Genomic DNA, 22,842 nt, shown 5'->3' with positions numbered 1-22,842 from the left:
AAGGAAATTTTCAAGGGTGCTAAAGGTGGGAGTGACATTACATGGGGTCGTGGATATTTGTCAAATAAAATGAAAGATAGCCAACTGTTATTTAGGGTCCCCTCAGAGGAGCTGCTCTAACCATGGGCCTAAACCCAAAAGTCCCTGGTACATTTGTTTGCTATGGCTGCTGTGACGAAGTGTCACAAGCTGGGTGAATTGCATAATAGGTATTTATTGTCTCTGGGTTCTGGAGGCTAGAAGGTGTTGGCAAGGCTGGTTCCTTCTGAGGCTGTGCAGGAGAGTCTGGTCCATGCCTCTCCCCTCCCCTAGTGCCTGGTATTTGTTTGGCCAGCTTTGGTGTGCTTTGGCTTATAGAAGAGTCACCTTCATCTCTGGCTTCATCTTTCCGTGGTCTCCTCCCTGTGTACGTGTGTCTGTCTCCAAATTTCTCCTTTTATAGGACACCAGTTATACTAGATTAGGGTATAAGCAGTATAACCTCATCTTAAATATTGACAACTACAGTGACTCTGTTTCCAAATAAGGCCACAATCTAAAGTAATGGGACCCAGAACTTTGACATATGAATGGGGGGAGGGCAGTTCCACCTGTAAACAGCAGCATTTTCATTTTCACCGCATTTCACCCCGCATAGCCCTATGGGCTGCCCAGCAAACAGCCACTCTGCCTTTCACTGCAGAATGGGCATCGGCCACTTCATTTTTCTGGTTAGAACCAGCAAGGATGATAGTCCTGAGTCTCCGACTAAAGAAGGAAGGAAAGAAGAGAGGACAGAAAGGAGAAAGGAATATCCTTTAAGAAAAGCAAAGGGTGAGGAGAAGGGAAGGAGGGCAAAGTGAGTGAAATGGTGGCCCCCAGGTGTCTGTCTGCACTCAAACCCCTGGGCCCTGTGATTGGGACCTTATCTGGACTGAGTCTTGGCCAGTGTGATTAAGGATCTTGGGATGAGCTCATTCTGATGACCCGAAAGGGCCCTAAATCCAGTGATATGTGGAGATGGCCCTGTGAAGATGGAGGGGGAGATTGGCATCATGCATCCACAAGTCAGTACAGCCAGGAGCCCCCAGAAGGTGGCCCTACCAGCACCTTGAGTTCAGACTTCTGGCCTCAAGAACGAGAAAATTAATTTCTGATAGAAATAGATGTCCGATACCCCGAGCATCACCAGCTGTGACTGAGGGGTCACGGCCCTGAAGTTCTGAATTCCTCTCCAGCATTGCCCTGGCGCAGCATCCTTGAAAATGAGCAGAACCTCCGGATGCTTGTTTCCCAGGTCATGGTGGCCCTTCTTTGAACATGACTATTTATTCCAGTCCCTGTGCACCTCTCACTTCCTTTTGCAGTTTGTCACTGGAAGAGTAGTTGCTTCGAAACCTCCAGGTAGTTCTTGGAACTATGTCAGGCCAAACTAGCGCCACTGAATCTTCACGCCTTCGCATAAGCTGACAGCCCATACAGTCTTGAAATTTCTATTGACTTTGAAAATAAGGTATCAGAGACTGTTCATACTGAATTATAAGACATATGTAGAACGTTTTTCTGTGATAAGACGACTCCTAGTTGTTTTTGGTTGATGCTTGGCTTAGGTATGTGGATTGTTTTGGTTTATTTTGACAGTGCCGACCATAGTCACTGAATCATAATAATTAAGATATTTGTAGACCCGAGTGTGGGCTCTGGGGTAGTCATTGTATTTTCCACTTTTTTTTTTTTTTCCCCAGGGCTGCAGGTGCAGCATATGGAAGTTTCCAGGCTAGGGGTCTAATTGAAGCTGCAGCTGCTGGCCTACACCACAGCCACAGCAAGGCTAGATGCAAGCCATGTCTGTGACCTACACCACAGCTCGTGGCAACGCCAGATCCTTAACTCACTGAGAGGGAACAGGGATCGAACCTGCATCCTCGTGGATACTAGTCAGGTTCGTTATTACTGAGCCACGATGGGAACTCCAATGGGTGATCATTTTAGATCATGATGAATCAGCTTGACAGTGCCAGGACAAAATTTGCAGTGTCCCTTCTGGAAGCTGACACTGCTAAGAAATCGTCCTTATTAAGGGAATGGCTCTCCCATCACCAAACCTCACTGCTGTGAGAGCAGGCAGCCAGGACAATCAGGTTCCTGCAGAACAGAGGCTGCTGTTCCATTGTTAATGTGTGCAGGTTTCTCTCAGACAGCCTTGATCCCCTTACTGAGCTGAATGCATACTTAAGTTTTTAAAAACAGCAGCAATTTGGATAAGAAGACTACTCAAACGCCAGCCACTTTGCTGGGCTTTAGGGCAACTGATCCATGGAAACTCCATGTCTAATATTTTTCTTCCTTTTTTAATCTTTCTTACAATCTCTTCCATCCACCGTATCTTCCCCCTTTGCTACTAGTGAAATCCCATTACAATAAAGAAACTACCCAAGGACTGTCTAGCTTTTTCTTCATTTCCTAGAATTTTGCAGTATTAAGTGTTGCTTGTAATAAATGTGTCATTACTGGGCTCAGATCTAATATTTAGTTATTTTGACTAAGTGGAATTAGTGGAAATAAACTTTGGTCTGGTTTTGGTCCTTGAGGCCCATTTTTTATCTTCTGTCTTTATATCTAGCTCATCTCTTTTTATTCTTTAGCTTCATGCCTTAACTTTTTTCTATCTGTCACCTGGTGGATAATTCATATAATTTGTAATAGCTGTTGACTTTTTTGTAGTATGGCACACAAATACCCTCACTAAAGTTTTAAGCTCATCAAGGTATAAATCCTTTAAGTTTTCATTGTACACACACAGCATAAAGCCTATGAACTACAATGTATTATAAAGAAGTATAAATTGGAATTCTGGATATGTTAGTAATGCCAATAATGTCATATGAAATGTCCACTGTGGTTAATTAATAAAGAAATAGGCAGTGATGTATAGTCCAAGTTTTGTTTTGTTTTTTGCTTTTTAGGGCCATACCCATGGCATACAGAAGTTCCCAGGCTAGGGATCGAAGTGGAGCTACAGCTGCCGGCCTATGTCACAGCCATAGCAACATCAGATCCCTGAACTACTGAGAGAGACCAAGGATCAAACCCACAACCTCATGGATACTAGTTGGATTAGTTTCCACTGCGCCACAACAGGAACTCCCCAAGATATTTTTATAGTTCATAGGAGGAATGTTTTCACAAGTTAGGGAATTTGGAGAAATATCTAAAACACAAACAATTTTTATTAAAATAATTTGACATTATTTAGGGGTTATAATAATGAACCCCAAATTGACACTGGAATTCTGTCTACTGTAAAAATCTAAAAAATGCCACATTTCTTTATTCTGATTTAAAAAAAAATGGGCAGAAACTTTAAAAAAACAAACAAACAAAAAAAACTCTGACTTAGAGATCAAGTTTTTGTGTGGTTTTTTTTTTTTTTTGTCTTTTCGCCATTTTCATTGGGCCGCTCCAGCGGCATATGGAGGTCCCCAGGCTAGGGGTCGAATGGGAGCTGTAGCCATCAGCCTATGCCAGAGCCCCAGCAACACGGGATCCGAGCCGTGTCTGTGACCTACACCACAGCTCACGGCAACGCGGGATCCTTAACCCACTGAGCAAGGCCGGGGATCGAACCCGCAACCTCATGGTTCCTAGTCAGGTTCATTAACCACTGAGCCACCACGGGGACTCCTAGAGATCAAGTTTTATAAATAAGTACTATTAAAAAGCAATTTCAAAATGAGGACAAATGAAGAGAAGGTTTTTGATGTCATTGTTGTTTTTAAGAGAAGGTATTTTTGCTGTTGTTATCAAGGACTGTGACAAATCATTTTGTACCTAAGGAAGGAGATCATCTAAGCATAAGGCAGATGGGGATTTTATAAGATCTGGAACAAGTTCAGGCTCTGGCATATAATTTAAGGTCCCATGATGTATGTTAGAAGGTTAAACTGATTGATGATCAAGGCAGCCCCAAGTTGCCTTGAGTTACCTGCAGTCTGAGGTGTTTTGTTTTGTTTTGTTTTGTTTTGTTTGTCTTTTGTCTTTTTAGGCCAAACTCAGGGCATGTGGAGCTTCCCAGGCTAGGGGTTGAATGGGAGCTGTGGCTGCCAGCCTACACCAGAGCCACAGCAATGCCAGATCTGAGCCGCGTCTGTGACCTACACCATAGCTCATGGCAATGCCAGATCCTTAACCCACTGAATGAGGCCAGGGATTGAACCTACATCCTCATGGATACCAGTCAGGTTCGTTAACCACAGAGCCATGACGGGAATTCCAAGTCTGAGGTTTATTTCAGCTTTAAAGGTGGATCTTTCATGTCCAGGTTTTACATAAGCAAAATCAGACCCTGGGGAACCAGTCAACCAAAGCCAGATAAGACCAGCTGGCACACAAAGCTCAGTTTAGTAATATCAGCTAGAATTCGAATTGCCTAGTGCTTGGTTTGGCTGGTAGGTACTAGGAAGAAAATCAACTTGGACCACATAATTAAGTGAATTTCAGTCAATAAACTTCCTCTGTTCAAGAATCTGCACTGGTGATTCTTCCATAGGCAGCTCATTGGTTAATGAAGAAGGTAAAATTATAAGCAAGTAACTATAAATCCTTCTGTGACATTTTTCTCTCTAGTTTATGAAGTCCTCTGTGAACAAAGTACGAAAGTTGGGGGTGAATGTCTGAAATCAGAACAAGACAGATGCACAGATTCATAGACATTGAGAACAGACTTATGGTTGCCAAGGTGGATGGAGGAGGGAGTAGGATGGACTGGGAGTTTGGGATTAATAGATGCAAACTCTTCCATTTAGAATTGATGGGCAATGGGGTCCTGCTGTACAGGATAGAACTCTTGGGATAGAACATGATGGGGGAAGATATGAGAAAAATAATGTATATAAATGTGTGACTGGCTTCACTTTGCTGTATAGGAGAAATAAGCACAACATGATAAGTCAACTATTCTTTAATTTAAAAGAAAAAAGATAGATGCATTTTGGAATAAGGTGTATCCTAAAAAGGTATAAGAGCAAGTGGCTCCTATCAGCCAATGCCTAAAATATACTACCATGCATTGCAGAGTCAGAGCAATTCTTTTATTTCTGATTCTTGTTAACATCAGATAGAGCTGCTATGAAATCAGGATGTCTTTGATGGTACAGATCTGTGGGTGTTCAGTGACTCATGAGCATAATAACAGGAACAGAAGTCTAGTTGCCCTTACCCAGCAGAACCACCAGGAGAGAGCCTGAAACCCCAGTCCTCTGGGAAGAGAATGGGTATCAGGCACAAAAAGATGTCTCTTTTCAGGTAAATTTGGGAAACTCTAGGTTAAGTTAAATTCACCAAGGGGTTCCATTTTGCCGAACTGCAGAACTGGGGAGAACCGTCACTTTGCTAACATACAGTGTAATTTCCCAAGTTGTTCCAGGGATCTGTCTCAGAGGTAGGTAACAGCAGTAGCAGGATAAATGGGAATGAATTCTCATCAAAGTCAAGTGGGTGCATCTTCTCACATTGCAGAGTCAAATAGCTCATGTAAATTGTCTATTAATTAATCTAAACATAAGGTTATGAGATGTCGTCCTCTCTTCAGTTTATGTAGATATATTTTTTAAAGATACCATTTATTTATTCATTCTACAGCTCTTTCTTTTTTTCCTTTTATGGCTATACCTGTGGCATATGGAATTTCCTGGGCCAGGGGTCAAATCGGAGCTGCAGCTGGAGGCCTGCACCACAGCCAGCAACTCTGGTTCTGAGCCTCGTGAGCAACTCGTGCTGCAGGTCACTGGAAAGCTGGATCCTAAACTCATGGAGTGAGGCCAGGGATTGAACCCACATCCTCATGGACACTATATCAGGTTCTTAACCCACTGAGCCACAACAGGAACTCCCTCAGTCTGTATTATTGTCAGAAAGGTGGATTACACATTAAGCTAACTAGCTGCAACTGCAGTGAAAGTCTACAGATCGGCTGAATAAATGGGTTAGAGTAGGTGTCATACAGGTGGTACAGATTTTACCTGTCTTCTGGGAGTGCAAAGAGCTCAGAGGAGGGAATGAGGATGGCTGGTTGGAGAGAGGAGTTTCTAGCCAAAACTCTCACGAAAAGATACCAAAGCCAAAGACAGTCGACTCTGCAGCCTCACACACATCATTGGTCTCCTGTGTAAACTGGAAGTGGTGCCTGCCTTTCTATACCCATGGGGAGTTACAAAGTAGAAACTTGGGAGTTCCCGTTGTGGCTCAGTGGTTAATGAACCCGACTAGTAACCATGAGGTTTTGTATTCGATCCCTGGCCTCGCTCAGTGGGTTATGGATCCAGCATTGCCATGAGCTGTGGTGTAGGTTGCAGACGAAGCTCAGACCCCCATTGGCTGTGGCTGTGGCATAGGCCTGCAGCTACAACTCCGCTTAGACCCCCAGCCTGGGAACTTCCATATGCCGTGGGTGTGGCCCCAAAAGAGAAGATAAATAAATAAATAAAACTCGCAGAGTTCCTGTTGTGGCTCACTGATAACTAACCAAGTAGTAGCCATGAGGATGCAGGTTTGATCCCTGGCCTCTGTTAGTGGGTTAAGGACCCGATGTTGTAAGCTGTGGTGTAGACCATATGGGGTAAGCCAGCAGCTGCAGTTCTGATTGCACCCTTAGCCCAGGAACTTCCATGTGCCGCAGGTGTGGTTCTAAAAAAAAAAAAAATAGAAATTGAAATAGATGTGATTTTTTCTTGAAAAAATTAAATTCCTCTATAATGCAATCTAAAAGTAGTAGCAGAGGAATAAAACCTATAACTGATTCTCTCTTTTTGTGCCCTTTATTGAGACTAATTTTTATTTTGGCAGAGGGGTAGATCAGTTTGAGAAAGTGAGAACATGGCAATGCAGTGTTATAATTCTTCGTTAGGCTGCTTGGATTAATCAATGCCTGACTGGTTTCCCACAGTGCTAATATCAGGCCAGAGGACTGACTTCTGACTTCAGGTTCTACTCCAGGAAACAAACTTTTTTTTTTCTTTTGGTTTTTAGGGCCACAGGTGTGGCATATGGAAGTTCCCAGCTAGGGGTCAAATCAGAGCTTCAGCTGCCTACAACACAGCCATGGCACCACCAGATATGAGCCGCATCTGCCACCTACATCACAGCTCACGGCCACACCAGATCCTTAACCCTCTGAGCCAGGCCAGGAATTGAATCTGAGGCCTCATGGACACTGCGGAGCCACAATGGAATGCCCAGAAGACAAACTTTTCTTACAGATACCAACCTCATCTTACCTTAGATACATTGTTGTCTGAAATTTTCATCCTAGGAGAGTTCTTAGGTTTTTGCTAGATAGCAATCTTTTTTTTTTAATTTTTATTATAGTTGATTTACAATGTTCTGTCACTTTCTGCTGTACAGCAGCTAGATAGCAATCTTGACCTAAAAATAAAAAGCCTTCCTAAGTTTCTCCCCTGAAGCTAGAATCAGTGTTTAAATGTTCTCCTTTACTTATTTTCTACTAAAATGAAGCAATGAATTGAGATGATAATCTTTCTTATAATGCTTAATATTTAATCAAATTATTTAAATCCCACTCAGATGTATTATACCAGTTACTTGTATCATTTTCAGTATTTACCTCAAGTCAATTTATTTCTAGTTCAAAAAGGTGCTTTGGCAGACCTCCTGTTAATTAACTGCGGTTTTTTAGAGTGATTCTTATACAAATTAAATGTGCATATCTTCACCCCCTTCCCATTTCTGCTCATTATCTTACTTCTTGACACTTCAACGTTGTGAGAATTTCTCAGTCTGATTCAGTGAAATCCTCTGCGTAAGATCTCACGGTGCTGAATTCCTTTTGTCTTCTGAACAGATGGAACAGCTTATTTATTTGGAGGTGATAACTCTTGAAAGAACTGCTGGCCACATACTGCAAACATGGAAAATTTACTTTATTCGATATTATTTCTCTTCCTAGGGTGGAATTCCTATTTGCATCATTTTCTCAGACCAGCTGCTTACCAGTCCTGGCCTGGGAAATAAGTTCGGACACGTGTTAGAAGGCTGTGCTTGTTTTTCAAATTGTCATTATTAGAAGGAAGCATAAAGATCTTTAGTGTTTCTTCCAGAATTTGTCTCAGCCTTTGCCCGCAGCAACCACTGACTCCTTGGCTCCAGTGGATCTCTTTTTATTGGAACTTTCCTTTTCACTCTCTCTTTCCTTCTGTTTAGATAAATTGTTTTTTGTATTTTTTTAAAGAAAAAGCTAAAAGATACTTTATTTTTATTTTTTTTCCTTTTCTTTCTTTTTTTTTTTCTTTTCCCACTGTACAGCAAGGGGGTCAGGTTATCCTTAGATGTATACATTGCAGTTACAGTTTTTTCCCCCACCCTTTCTTCTGTTGCAACATGAGTATCTAGACATAGTTCTCAATGCTATTCAGCAGGATCTCCTTGTAAATCTATTCTAAGCTGTGTCTGATAAGCCCAAGCTCCCGATCCCTCCCACTCCCTCCCCCTCCCATCAGGCAGCCACAAGTCTCTTCTCCAAGTCCATGATTTTCTTTTCTGAGAAGATGTTCATTTGCGCTGGATATTAGATTCCAGTTATAAGTGATATCATATGGTATTTGTCTTTGTCTTTCTGGCTCATTTCACTCAGTGTGAGAGTCTCTAGTTCCATCCATGTTGCTGCAAATGGCATTATGTCATTCTTTTTTATGGCTGAGGAGTATATATAATATATACACTGAGGAGTATATATATACATCATGTATATATACCACATCTTCCGAATCCAATCATCTGTTGATGGACATTTGGGTTGTTTCCATGTCCTGGCTATTGTGAATAGGGCTGCAATGCACATGCGGGTGCATGTGTCTCTTTTAAGTCGAGTTTTGTCCGGATAGACGCCCAAGAGTGGGATTGCGGGGTCATATGGAAGTTCTATGTATAGATTTCTAAGGTATCTCCAAACTGTTCTCCATAGTGGCTGTACCAGTTGACATTCCCACCAGCAGTGCAGGAGGGTTCCCTTTTCTCCACAGCCCCTCCAGCACTTGTTATTTGTGGATTTATTAATGATGGCCATTCTGACTGGTGTGAGGTGGTATCTCATGGTAGTTTTGATTTGCATTTCTCTTATAATCAGCGATGTTGAGCATTTTTTCTTGTGTTTGCTGGCCATCTGTATATCTTCCTTGGAGAACAGTCTATTCAGGTCTTTTGCCCATTTTTCCATTGATTGATTGGCTTTTTTGCTGTTGGGTTGTATAAGTTGTTTATATATTCTAGAGATTAATCCCTTGTCGGTTGCATCATTTGAAACTATTTTCTCCCATTCTGAAAGTTGTCTTTTTGTTTTCTTTTGGGTTTCCTTTGCTGTGCAAAAGCTTTTCAGTTTGATGAGGTCCCATGGGTTTATTTTTGCTCTAATTTCTATTGCTTTGGGAGACTGACCTGAGAAAATATTCATGAGGTTGATGTCAGAGAGTGTTTTGCCTATGTTTTCTTCTAGGAATTTGATGGTGTCCTGTCATATATTTAAGTCTTTCAGCCATTTGGAGTTTGTTTTCGTGCATGGTGTGAGGGTGTGTTCTAGTTTCATGGCTTTGCATGCAGCTGTCCAGGTTTCCCAGCAATGCTTGCTGAATAGACTTTCCTTTTCCCATTTTATGTTCTTGCCTCCCTTGTCAAAGATTAATTGACCATAGGTGTCAGGGTTTATTTCCAGGTTCTCTATTCTGTTCCATTGGTCTGTCTGTCTGCTTTGATACCAGTACCACACTGTTTTGATGACTGTGGCTTTGCAATATTTCTTGAAGTCTGGGAGAGTGATGCCCCCTGCTTGGTTTTTGTTTCTCAGGATTGCTTTGGCTATTCTGCGTCTTTTGTGGTTCCATACAAATGTTTGGATTGTTTGTTCTAGTTCTGTGATAAATGTCATAGATAATTTGATAGGGATTGCATTGAATCTGGAGATTGCTTTGGGTAGTATGGCCATTTTTACAATATTGATTTTTCCAATCCAGGAACATGGAATATCTTTCCACTTCTTTACATCTTCTTTGATTTCTTTGATGAAAGTTTTATAGTTCTCAGCATATAGGTCCTTTACCTCCTTGGTCAGATGTATTCCCAGGTATTTGATTTTGTGAGGTGCAATTTTAAAAGGTATCGTATTTTTGTATTCCTTTTCTAATAGTTCATTGCTGGTATACAGAAATGCAAGTGACTTCTGAATGTTAATCTTATATCCTACTACTTTGCTGAATGTATTAATCAGTTCAAGGAGTTTTGGGGTTGAGTCCTTAGGGTTTTCTATGTATAGTATCATGTCATCTGCACTTAGTGACAGTTTTATGTTTAGATAAATTGTTAATCAATTAAAGCAACTAGCCAATACATAAGAGAAAGTTCATTAAAAAAAAAATCAATGCCTCTCCTTAAATATTTATTCTAATCCAGCAGGCACGAATGGGCAGCTGTAGAGATGAACAGGTCCCATTCCGGGAAAAGGAGGCTGGCAGGATGCAGCCAGAGGGTTGGTGTTGCGGCAACCATTTTCCAACCTAAGAAAGGAAGGTATACGGACATCAAGAAAAATCAGTTTTTACTAAATAAATTGTTGCAAGAGATCCAGACTTGAGAAGAACCAGATTTCCACATTTAAAGTAAAAAAGTACAAATTTCCCGTGGTTTACAAGGTCATATTTAGTCCATTCATGGTAGACAACAGTTTTCTCACAAGGTAATCATACTGTCTGCCACATATCAGCTTTGCAAACATCAGAGATAAAGTTGATTCAGGAGTCAGCAGCTACTGGAAAATTACTCAAAGGCTCATAATAGGGCCTAGGGCTAGAAGGGTGATCCTATAGGTTTTTTGTTTGTTTGTTTGTTTTGCTTTTCTCTTTTTTGATGTGTTGCCTTGGGCTGGTTTCTTATTTTGTTCTGATTTCCTGACTCTGGATTGTGATGAGCACATGATGTGCAAACAGTCAAGGTGGAGACAGAAGAAGCTATTAGTTTTCCTTCTCAGTCCCTTCTGATGCTGAAGTTCTGCTCCTAAGATGCAGATTTAACCACTGGTGCTTGTTTAACCGTTTTCTTATGTGTGGCCATTAATTTGATGGTTAACTAGTTGGACAGACAGGTCTATCAGGCAGTGCGGAGTCATTCACAAAGACTTCTGCACACAGTTATTGAAACCGGACCTAGGTGATAACAAATCTCGACTTAACTTTTGTTTTGTTTGTAGATCCTAGGTCTGCAATTTTGTTTCCATTGTGGGGCAGAAAGATTTTCTTCCCTTTTACCTCATCTACTGAGATCACCCACCCAGCACTGGGCAAGGCATTTCTGCCAGGCTTCACCTCCTTTACCTGGAACTCAGAGATTATTCCATCTCTCTGAACTCCAACTTTTCAGTGCTTCTGGCTACACTGCCTATAAAGCTAGGGTTCCTTCAGCCACACAACACAAGCCAAGCCAGTATCCTAGGAGGATCCTGTAAACATCAGTCCCACATATAAAATCTACTTGTTTTTTAATGAACTTGTCATGCACAATTAAATTATATTTGCCTTTAAATATGACATCCATGGCACAGTCATGGATACAGATTTGGTTTTCTTTTTTTCAGTTATGTTCTAGTAGAACATAATTCTACTAGAACATAAAGGAAGACAGACTCTAGTTCAGTCTTTAAAAATCTGTGATCAAAGAAGGTAAAGAGATTAGTCAAGGCATTTTTATCTTTAACTATTGGTTTAAGCTGTATAGACAGGACCTATATGTTGTCCTATTAGCAGAATTATTATTGACTTATCCTGATAGCTTATTATTTTATCTATTTTAAGAATTTTCAAGAGTTTTTTTCTGAATTCTGGATGATGAATTAGAGTAAGATTCCATCTAAAGAATGTTTCATCAAGCTTTTATAAGCATAACCTGTTAAATTAAGCATTAAAGAAAGAGGAGTAGAAGGAGGATTTTATAATAAGCCCAATTCAAAATAGAACATTAACCACAATTAAATTTGTTTCATTTAGTCCAAGTAATTAATTAATCCTTGTTCTCTTGAGCTTGGGTTAGTTCGATGTCTGGATTCTCAAAGTGAATGAGTTCTGGAACCCTGACTCATTGGTACTGTGAGAGATGTTCCTTTGTTGAGAAGATATTGCCTTTACCAAAAGGCTAGTTTCTGTTGTATCAAGCATTAACAGTACCTGTTAGAGTTTTTGGATCCGGCGTTTTTGATGTTTGTTCCAACAGACCCAATTACTGATCTGTGGCTCCGATGGGATCTTTAGGAGAGTGTGAGAGAAAACCAGAAACCACTTGATGATGATGAGGCTGAATTGCTCTGATTATTTACTCATCACAACCAATACTGTTAAACTTGAGACAAGGTTAGTGTTATAAGAAGTCAATCAGTGACTGCCATTATAGTAAGTATAGATTACAGACATTCAGGGCACTGAAAACTCTGCAGGATATTTTCATTTATCCCATAAAGAATGTATTAGGATTCCCACCAACTGAAAGGCTCTTTTAAACCTAGGAATCTTTCTTTTAAAAACTTGTCAGTCATTATTGTGCTATTCTTTGACAAGAAAGAAAGCATGCTTCCAACCAGACTGAAAGGTTCACAACTGCTAAAGCTTCATTGTAAGACTTGTCATCATTAAGTGGAGATTGAGTTTCTTTTTTTCTTTTTCATTTGCTAGGTCTTTTTTTTTTTTCTGAAGCCTTGATAAACAGGACAGCTCTTTCAATAGCAATAAAATAAATAAAAACACACATAATGCCAAACGTACCTAATTATTTCTAGCATCCCTTATTTCATAAATTGATGAAGAAAATCTTTGATGTTACCCAGCAGCAGTCTGAGAAATGTCAGAGATGGTTTAGATATAAAAGACATTTTCTTAAAGGTTTATTAGTTTGACTATGGAGTGTAGATGTGGAGAAGGCAATTTCAAAAAGAGCTATCAGGAGACACAAGATATAAATTCTTAGTGCCTCTAAAGACAGAAAATAACTGCAAGTTGGCTCAGAATTTCCCCATGTAAACAAGCATTTAAACTTTTTCAATAACCACATAATACCATCTTGAATGCCTTACCTCTTTGGTCTGAAAGCCACAGAAACCAGTTTTAAAAGAGGTGTTTTTGCATGTATTTTCTCTCTCTTCATTATAAACTTTATATTAGGTGTCCTAATATAAGTGGCAGGTTTTTATAAAACATTAAGTTTTAAACATTTCCAAAAAGAGAAAGGAAAGAGAAAAAGGAGCTAGCCACCTTGTAGAAGGAACTGTGAATACCTACAGAGCATTGTTGAGGACTAACAATTTTCCTTTGGCAAAGGAGGGAAAGGCTCTTTTTACATTTGCCCTATAGACGCACAATCACATGGAGATCAGTGCCTCACTTTTACATCTTCAACCACTGATCAAAGTAAATTCAGAGTGGGGAGGAAATGGTGGGAAGGAAACACCAGGAATCTGTCCTCCCCCCGCCACCCCACCCACCCCACCCCCCCGCCCCCACACAGATAGCAATCTCACTGGCAGAATCTGTCCAATGTAACTATTTGGAACTCTACTTCTAATGAAGGCTTGCAACTGTTAGGGGAAAGTTTGGATGGTACATTCTACTTAATTTTGCTCATTGTCAGCTCTTAGCACAATAGCAGCTACCCATTTCTCACCCTAGCCCTTGCCAGGCAGGTATACATGTGTTCATGGAGCAGCTTATATGCAGTGGGTGGGAACTAGGATGGGCAATAAAAACTCTGACCTCCAAATATTGGGGGTCTGTGTTTGGATTGTGCTACTGGTCATGGAGTTGCAGACACAGAGGCAGCCATTGTTGCCCACCCCCCAGTTGTTGAAAACCCCTCACCCTTTAGCTGAGGTGACATGCAGGGAACTTAAAGGGTTCGTACTCTTCCATTCTTCTCCATTGTTCTCTTTTATCCTTTTGGGGAGCTGTACATTAAATACTAGGATGTTCAGAAGCAAATGCATGCATGGAGGAAGTCAGAAAGTCACCATGTATGCCCAGGGAAAGGCATGGGTTCAAAATAGACTTGAGAACACCTTAAGTGTACACCTCAGCATGCAGACATCCCACAGCAATTAAAAACAAAAACCAGGGAGTTCTTACTGTGTCTCAGTGAGTTAAAAACCTGACTGGTATCCATGAATATGAGGATTCAATCCCTGGACTCACTCAGTGGGTTAAGTATCCGGCATTGGTGTGAGCTGGTTGCAGAGGCTCAGATCCCAAGTTAGCATGGCTGTGGTGTAGGCAGGCAGCTGCAGCTCCAATTTGACCATACCCTTCCACATGCGCAGGTGTGGCCCTAAAAAGAAGAAAAAGAAAAGAAAAGAAAAAAAAACAACAGTAAACCCACTAAAGGAAAAGAATCTGATTTCAGGCGTTGCTACATTATTAGATTCCAATGTCCAGTTTTCAACAGCAACAAAATCACAGTGGACACAAAGAAATAGGAAAGTATGACCCATACCAAGGAAAAAAATAAACCTACCAAAACTGCCCCTGAGAAAGAGCAAATGGCAGAACTGCTAGACAGAGACTTTAAAAAGCTGTCAAAGATATTCAAAGAACTAAAAGAAAACATGGAGAAAGTCAAGCAAATGATACATGAGTAAAACATAAATATCATTAAAAAGATTAAAAAATTTAAAAGGTAACAAAAAAGAAATTCTAGAACAGAAAATTACACTGCTTGCAATGAAACATTTATTAATGGGATGCAGTGGCATATTGGAGCAGGCAGAAGAATCAGTGAAGTTGAAAATAGGGCAATTAAAATCGAGTCTGAGGACCAGAAAGGAAAAAACTGAAGAAGTGAATAGAGCCTAAGGAATCGCTGTCAAGGTCACGGTCAGGAAAATCACATACTGAAAGCCCCAGGAAAAGAAGAGAGAGAGATGAAGGGGCAGAGAGATTATTTGAAGAAATAATGCCTGAAGACATTCCAAATTTAATGAAAGACGTGAATATAAACAAATTCAACAAACTTCAAGTAGGATAAACCAAAGAGACCCACACTGAGACACATAGTCACACTGTCCAAAGACAGAGTTAATTTTGAAAACAGCAAAAGAAGAGTGACTTATCAATCACAAGGGATTCTCAATAAGGTAGAAGCAGAAGTCTCATCAGAAACTTTGGAGGCCAGAAAGCAATGGGCTGTATTTACAAAGTGCTAAAGAAGAAAAACTGCCAACCAAGAATCCTGTATTTGGCCAAAACTTCTTTCACAAATTAAGAAGCAATCTAGACATTCCCAGATAAACAAAAACTGGGGGAGTTTGTTATCATTAGACCTGCCCTGCAAGTAAAGGCAATCCTGCAGTTTGACATAAAGGACACTAACTAGAAGTCATATTCAAGAAACAGAGATCTCAATAAAGATAAATACATGGGTGATTATAAAAGCTAATATTATTGTAATGACAGTTTGTCACCACTTTTTTGTCTTTTACATGTTTCAAGAGAATAATGCATTTTTAAAAACGATTAGTCGGAGTTCCCGTCATGGCGCAGTAGTTAACGAATCCAACTAGGAACCATGAGGTTGCGGGTTCGATCCCTGCCCTTGCTCAGTGGGTTAACGATCCGGCGTTGCCATGAGCTGTGGTGTAGGTTGCAGACGCGGCTGGGATCCTGCGTTGCTGTGGCTCTGGCGTGGGCTGGCAGCTACAGCTCCAATTAGACCCTTAGCCTGGGAACCTCCATATGCCACAGAAGCGGCCAAGAAATGGCAAAAAGACAAAAAAAAAAAGAAAAAAGATTAGTCTATGGAGTTTCTGTTGTGGCTCAGTGGGTTAAGAACCCAACTAGTACCCATGAGGATGTGGGTTCGATCCCTGGCCTCACTTAGTGGGTTAAGAATCTGGGATTGCCTTGAGCTGTGGTGAAGTTCACAGATGTGGCTCAGATCTGGTATTGCTGTGGTTGTAGCATAGGCCAGCAGCTGCAGCTCTGATTTGACCCCCAGCTCCAGAAACTTCCACATGCCGAGGGTGCAGCCCTAAAAAGAAAAAAAAAAATATATATATATATATATATATTTATATTTATATACTCGTCTAAAAGCTAGCATTATTGTACCTTTGGCTTAAAACTCCACATTTTATTTTTTAGATACTTTAATAGACTGAAGCATTAAAAAATTATTATTTTATGTTTTGGGGCACAACATATAAAGAATATAGATTTGTGACGTCCATAATTGAAAAGAATGGGGATGGAGCTATAAACAAGCAGAGTTTTTGTATGTTATAAAAGTTAGGTATAAATTTATATTAGAATGTTAAAACTTTAGGATAGTAAATGTAATCCATGTGGTAACCAGAGAAAATAGTTACAAAATATACCCAAAAAGGAAATGAAAAGGAAGTTAGAACATTTCACTGCCCAAAAAATTCAAAAACAAAAGACAGTAGTTAATGTAGAAAATGAGATCTTAAAAAGCTACAAGGCATGTAGAAAACAAATAACAAAATAACACCAGTAAGTCCCTCTTTACAATAATTATTTTAAATGTAAAGGGATTAAACTCTTCATTTAAAAGACAGAGATCGTCAGAGTAGAAAAAAATAAAACGTGGTCCAGTTGTGTGCTGTCTACAAGAGACTCGATTTGGATCCAGAGGCACAAAGACTGAAAGAGAAAGGATGTTTGTACACCTCCGTTCGTAGTGGCATTATTTGCAATCACTGAAATAAGGAAGCAACCCAAGTATCCACCAACAGATGAATTGATAAGCAAAATGTGGTTTGTGCATACAATGGACAATCATTCAGACTTTTTTTAAAAAGGAAATTCTGATATATTCTACAACGTGGATGAAGCTTAAAGACATAATGCTGAACAAAATAAAGATACACTGTATGGTTCCACTTATATAAGATACTTAGGGTCATCAAGGACATAGAGACATAAAGTAGAATGTTGGTTGTTAAGGGATGGTGAGTTATTATTTAATAGCTTAAAAGAGTTTCTGGAGATACATGGTGGTGATGGTTGCATAAAAATATGAATTTACTCAATATTCCTGAACAGTACACTTAAAAATGGGTTAAGAATACATTTTTATCATGTGTATTTTATAACAATAAAAAATTAATTTAGAGCATCTCCGCAAAAACTCACAGGTCCGTTTTAGCACCTCTGGAAATGGGGACGCCAAAGAGGTACTAAGACCTCATAGACAAAGGAGTTGTAATGTTCCTGGGCTATGGCTGTTTGCCATTTCAGCTGACTTTTTTTAAGTTTTATTGCACATAGTCAATTTACAAATTTGTTATAATTTCTGCTGTACAACCAGATGACCCAATCATATACAAACACAAATCCATTCTCTTTCAGATTCTTTTCCCACGTAGATTATCACAGAATATTGGGTAGAATTCTCTGTGCTATACAGCAGGTCCCTTTTGACTAATCATTCCATATACGTCAGCATGCATGTACCAGCATCTTTTCTCTAAATTTGGTTTGAGAGATCTGAGTTTACAGAGGTACATCACAAAGACCAGCTATACAGAGATCTCTGTCAATGATCCAAAGTGGTATGCAGTCAGTTTAGGAAGGGTCTCAAGAGCACAGGCGGTCAGACCATAAAACCACTACTCAATATTGCTGCCACCAATGGGGAAACCAAGTGGTAGAGCACAAATCAATACCAAAAGTAGGCTTAGTCCTGAAATAAATATGTTATAAACAAACCACACAGAAACAGGCGCAGTCAGCAAGAGTAAGGCTCTGTTACCCCATGGTGAAATTCCACCAGCTCTTTTATGTATAGGATCTTGGCAGGAATGCCCTTCTGGGGCAACACAGTTTGTTAGGTCCCTGAGTCCATCTATAAAACCCCCACCTGCCCAGTAATTCTCATCAGAAGACTCCAAAAAGGAACATAATGAGAAAATAGTTTTTACTTGCAATTTACAAACACTGGGGCACACATAGGGAGGAAGCATAGCCATGGTACAAGTTTGAAGTTAGTCTATCATTGATAGAAACAGTAGGGTTTTATATATAAATGATTGTAATACATCCAGTCGTCTTCTCATATCATTATTGCAAAACCCCAAGATAAAGTTACTTTCACTAAAGACTAAGTAACTTAGAAGAAATGGCCTGAAGTTTCATTTCTATTGAGAATTTGAGCACGACAGAGTGACCTTTTTGTTGATGGTGGGGGCGGAATTGTGTTTGTTTTGTTTTGATCTCAGGGAGCATCTGTCTTTATCTCAACAAGCAATGTGCTTTTCTTTTGTAATGTGTGATAGTGGATAAGGGAAAGCACATTTGTGCCAAATGGAGGCAGAGCAAGGTGTTCATTTTGTTTTCGCAGACCTAAGTGTCTTTTGAACCTGATGACCTACTTGTTTCTCCCGTGGTATTATGCTGCATGATTCTCCCATATGCGTGTTTTTCTTTGTGTGGAAAAATAAAATAGAAATCCAACTGGTCCATTTTTATTAAGCTTTAGAATCCTCTTAGCTTTTACTACCTACCTCATTGTCTCAGCTAGAAGCATCTGAATCCTCTTTCCCTGCAGTCCCACCAATGTTTCACTGGATTCCAAGCCTCATCTGAAGACTCTCCATCATGGCTGCTGTCCCATCCCTGATTCCCTCAGGACCAGCTCTTTGTAGTCACAAAGTCCTTGGTTTTGTCCTGAAATATCATAGCCACCTACTAGATAGTGTCATCAGTATGAGTCACTCTATGATATTTTGTCTGGGTCATGTTATTTTCTTATTTTCAAGTCTCAGCAATTCATTCTAAGACAGAAAGCACTCCCCTAACTCCTGGTAGGATCAACTACAGGTTGAGGACCATACTATATGATCTCCTCTGCACCCACATAGCCTCCCCAAGCACCACTGAGCCCCTAGTGCCTTAATGTCTCTGTGCCTATGTGTGTATGGTGGTGACTCCTGCTCTTTTCCATGTTGTAAAGAACATGGAAAATGATAGCACTTGCACAGCACACTGGGGCAAATCGAAGAGGCTGTTCCAGGGGAAGTGGTAGTTCCTGCTACCTGAACATGATAGGGGTACCATGTTTCTCATTCAGGGCTCATGAGTTTAGAAATTGTGCAGCATGAAAATTGTGTGGCATTATTTTTTAGAGGATGATAACAAAAAGTTTTAAAAAATGTTCTAGCCAAATCCTCTCCATCCTATCCTTTTTGCTTTCTACCTTGTTGATATCCATGGTCACAAAACCAATCTTCCATGTTTATTCAGGAGTGGGAATGGCCCTGTGTGCACAATGGCTGTTTCTTTCCTCCATAACTTCCCTGATAAAAGAGAAGAACCTGCTCATCTCCTCCCTTCTATGGATTCAGTTTTGTCAGATAGTGCTTTGTGGGGGTTAAAGTCTCCAGCATCCTGAGCTCCGAAAAAACTAAACTCTTAGAGTTGAGTGTCATTTAATGATAAGTAGATAAACAAGTTGCTCAGAGGACTACCCATGGCCAAAGGATCTTCTCCAACCTGTTTTTTAAGTGCTGCCATTGGAAAATAAATATGCTGCCTTTGAGGATATTCAGGCAAATCATTTTTGTCACACACTTCTCAGCTGTCATCAATTAAATGAAGGCACTTTCCTATTTCGGTAATTTAGACATCAGCATTTTTGGGGGAGTCCAAACTAAAATAAGCCACCTCTAAACATAGGATAAGAGCAGATACCAAAATTACAAAGGCCTATGTTTTATTTATGACTGCCTGGAATAAAGATATCATTGCCTCCTCCCATGGGATTCCATTTCCTGCCCCTAAGCACCACATGCCAGAAAATTAAAGAGCAAAATAAGTTACCCTTTAGGGACTGGTACAGAGGAAAAATATCTCAAATGGCTTTTAGGAGCTACCTAAATATGTCTAATTGGGGGATTGGAGACAAGGAAGGAATTTAACTTCGGACACATGCCATCTCCACCCCCAAAATTTAAGAATAGGCAGCTTTGCCATAGGCACTCCTTTACTTAGTTCCAGAAGTAAATTAATGGAACAGAATTGGGAGCTGCAGGTGGGGTGAATTCATTGTCTTACAGGGTTATTGGCAATGCCTAAATTGCTTTGTAAACTGAAAGTACTCCATAAAGATGTCATTATAAGTACCTCTGTCATCAGGAGTACCATGGCAAATAATGATAAAGTGAATTAAGAAAGCCAAGTTGTATTTTATTTCTTCCCTACAAAAAGTAAAACATGTCAAGTTAGTAGATGCTATATGGTAGAACCATTCAGTAAAATCCCATCAGAGAGGAAAACAGATTATCCAGTTACCCTAGTTCAAAGGACGTCTCGTTTTATATATTATTGATAAAGCTTCTCTCCCCTGCTTTAAATGTTTCTCTTTGTTTATAGGGCCCAGAATTCAGGCATCATCTATTTGATCATGTCCTCCACGGTTTTGTGGTTTGACTGTTATTAGTTCAATAATACAGGTCCCAACATAGCTCCCATCAAGGCATTTTTGAGGTTATGTTGGAATTACTACATGTTTTCCTGATGTCTGTGAATAGCAGGCAGGAACCCATTGATAGCTAACTTCTATTGAGTCCTGAGTCCAGGGTCATCACTGTGTTAAATGCTTCCCACACATTTACTTATTTAATCTTTACAACAATCTTCTAAGGTAGGTACCATTATTCTTGCTTTACAGTTTAAAAAGCTGAAGCTTGTCCAGAGAATCCCTTCCGTATCCACCTAAAACCAAAAGTCCATTCATTCACCATGAGGCAATAATGTTTTCTCCATGTATGTGTCCATATTTACCTCATACAGAATATTTGATGACGGGAATAGACAGCATTGCATTCATGTGGCCTCTTGTGTTCCCTTTTTCACCCCAGTCCCCTTTCTCCCTCTGTCCTCTTTCTTTGTTGTGACCTCATTTCAACTCTTCCCTTTATTTTTTTTCCAAAGGCAAATACGCCATGCGAGACCTGGTCCACCGGCTTCCAGGTGGGAACAACAGCAACAATGCAGCGAGCAAGGCCATGTCAGATGACACGGTGACAGCCGTCTGCTGCACCCTGCATGAAGTGATCACCAAGAACATGGAGAACGCCAAGGCCTTACGGGATGCTGGCGGCATCGAGAAGTTGGTCGGCATTTCCAAAAGCAAAGGAGACAAGTAAGTCAGACGGTGACTTCGTATCACGTACAATTGGTATTGGTGGAGTTGTTCTAAGTGTGCTCGACGTCCCTTGGTTGTGGGCAACACTACCAAATGTCACTGGAAAGCCTTGGTGTCTTATATTCATTCATGACTTGGTGACTGCTGGGATGTTGGTAAGATAGACGTGACAACTCAGCGTCCAATCTAGTGACTAACATGTTCCTTCAATATGGAAGAGACAATCCAGATACATGAAGGTATTTCACGGTGGTTGTTCCTCTGGTCACAAGTCCAGATGTTGATGATTCATCCACATCTTTTTGTTCTTGCCTCTTCACTTCTGTATGGAAAGTCAGGGAAAGATGGGGAATAAAATAGATTGTGACTGAGTCAGAGAGAATTCAGTGCTAATCCAGCACCCACCCTTACCAGCTGTGCGTCTGAGGCAAATTGTTCAATTTAACCAGTCAGTGTGCTCATACTTTCCAATCTAAAACTGAAGGGAAGGATGTCATAAAATACTTCCTTGAAGAAGGAATAAACAAGTCTTAAAGACTGAATAGAAATTTCCCAGGCAGGGGGGCTGATGACAAGGAAGGAGGGCTTTAATGCTGATGGAGTAAAGAGAGGTAAGGCTCATGTCAAAGTAACCACACCACCACAAATAGGAATGTTCCCAGTTTGATTTAAGAATCAATGTTATCTTACTCTATGCAACCAAAACTTATCTTCACAAGCCAGTATGTCAGTATATCAGCGAGCTGTCAATTATACAAAAACATTCACTAACCTTAATTAAATTTTGCCTGTTGGAAGTCCCTCAATGTAATCAAATAAGATTAAAAGGGTAAACCTTTTGTTATCATGGGTCTACTTCTTGACTTCCCTACCCCTGCATTCCTTTACATCCAAGTGCTAAATATTTTTTTCTTTTGTTATTAAATGCTATGAAGGATGCACTTGGAGAGTTTTTGGAAATTCTCTCATTTCATTCAGGTTATTACTATTGCATAATAAAAGAAGTTTCAGGGCTTGTGCTTAAGCACCAGGAGACCTCCAAATAGGTTCAATCAACAATTCAGTATTAGGATTTGAATACTCTTCTCTATCAAATAGAGAAGCCCCACGGGACTTGTGTAATGAATGTGCAAAGTAGATGGTTGGCCTGAATTATACCTTATAATATTGTACTTACAATAAAATACTCTTCTACATAGGTGGGAAGCCGCATGGTTTTCTTTTTTAAATGGCTTCAGTAGACATTTGGAATCTAATTGAAATGCTTACCTATCCCAAGCTTTAAGAGTTTTAAAATGTTATGCTTTTCTTAAGCAAACATACAGTAAAACCATAGTCCACAAAAACATTCTGATATGTTTGTTGAAGTCATAAGACATTTAAAGAATAAAGCATTTTCTCTGAATTGTACGACTGTAGAGCTTTGGGAGGTAGTTATCAATTATTGATTCCTTCCGTCCCTACTACAATAAGCATAACTAAATGAGCCTTAAGGAGAAAAGATGCTTTCATCAGTTCTACAGCCAAAGAAAATTATTTGGTGGAACTAATTAAAAACTCATATGAGGAAGCCTCCTATGAAATGGTGTATATCCACATTACCAATCCAGAAAATGGTCCTGTTAGGTCTGGTCCCATCTGGATTATTATTAATGGGAAGTTTCTTTT

The 22,842-nt window shown here is 40.0% G+C and overlaps 1 protein-coding gene across 10 annotated transcripts in view; it reads left to right on the top strand.

Moving 5' to 3' along the window:
* The window catches only part of CTNND2 (catenin delta 2), a 1,014,682-nt gene that overhangs the window by 933,836 nt on the left and 58,004 nt on the right, over window positions 1-22,842 (top strand). For all 10 annotated transcript variants that reach the window (XM_021076841.2, XM_085001648.1, XM_085001647.1 and 7 more), the window contains one exon: window positions 20,961-21,171. In XM_021076841.2, coding sequence (XP_020932500.1) covers window positions 20,961-21,171 — 211 coding nt within the window. The remainder of the gene's footprint in view (window positions 1-20,960; window positions 21,172-22,842) is intronic.

Source organism: Sus scrofa, chromosome 16 (genome assembly GCF_054392235.1).
Source record: "Sus scrofa isolate SSC_HxYL_T2T_F1_AM1 chromosome 16, Sscrofa_HxYL_maternal_Yorkshire_Landrace_v2.0, whole genome shotgun sequence".
Taxonomy (NCBI): Eukaryota; Metazoa; Chordata; class Mammalia; order Artiodactyla; family Suidae; genus Sus; species Sus scrofa.
Note: the sequence above shows the minus strand (reverse complement) of the source record. Positions and strands in the feature narration are given on the sequence as shown.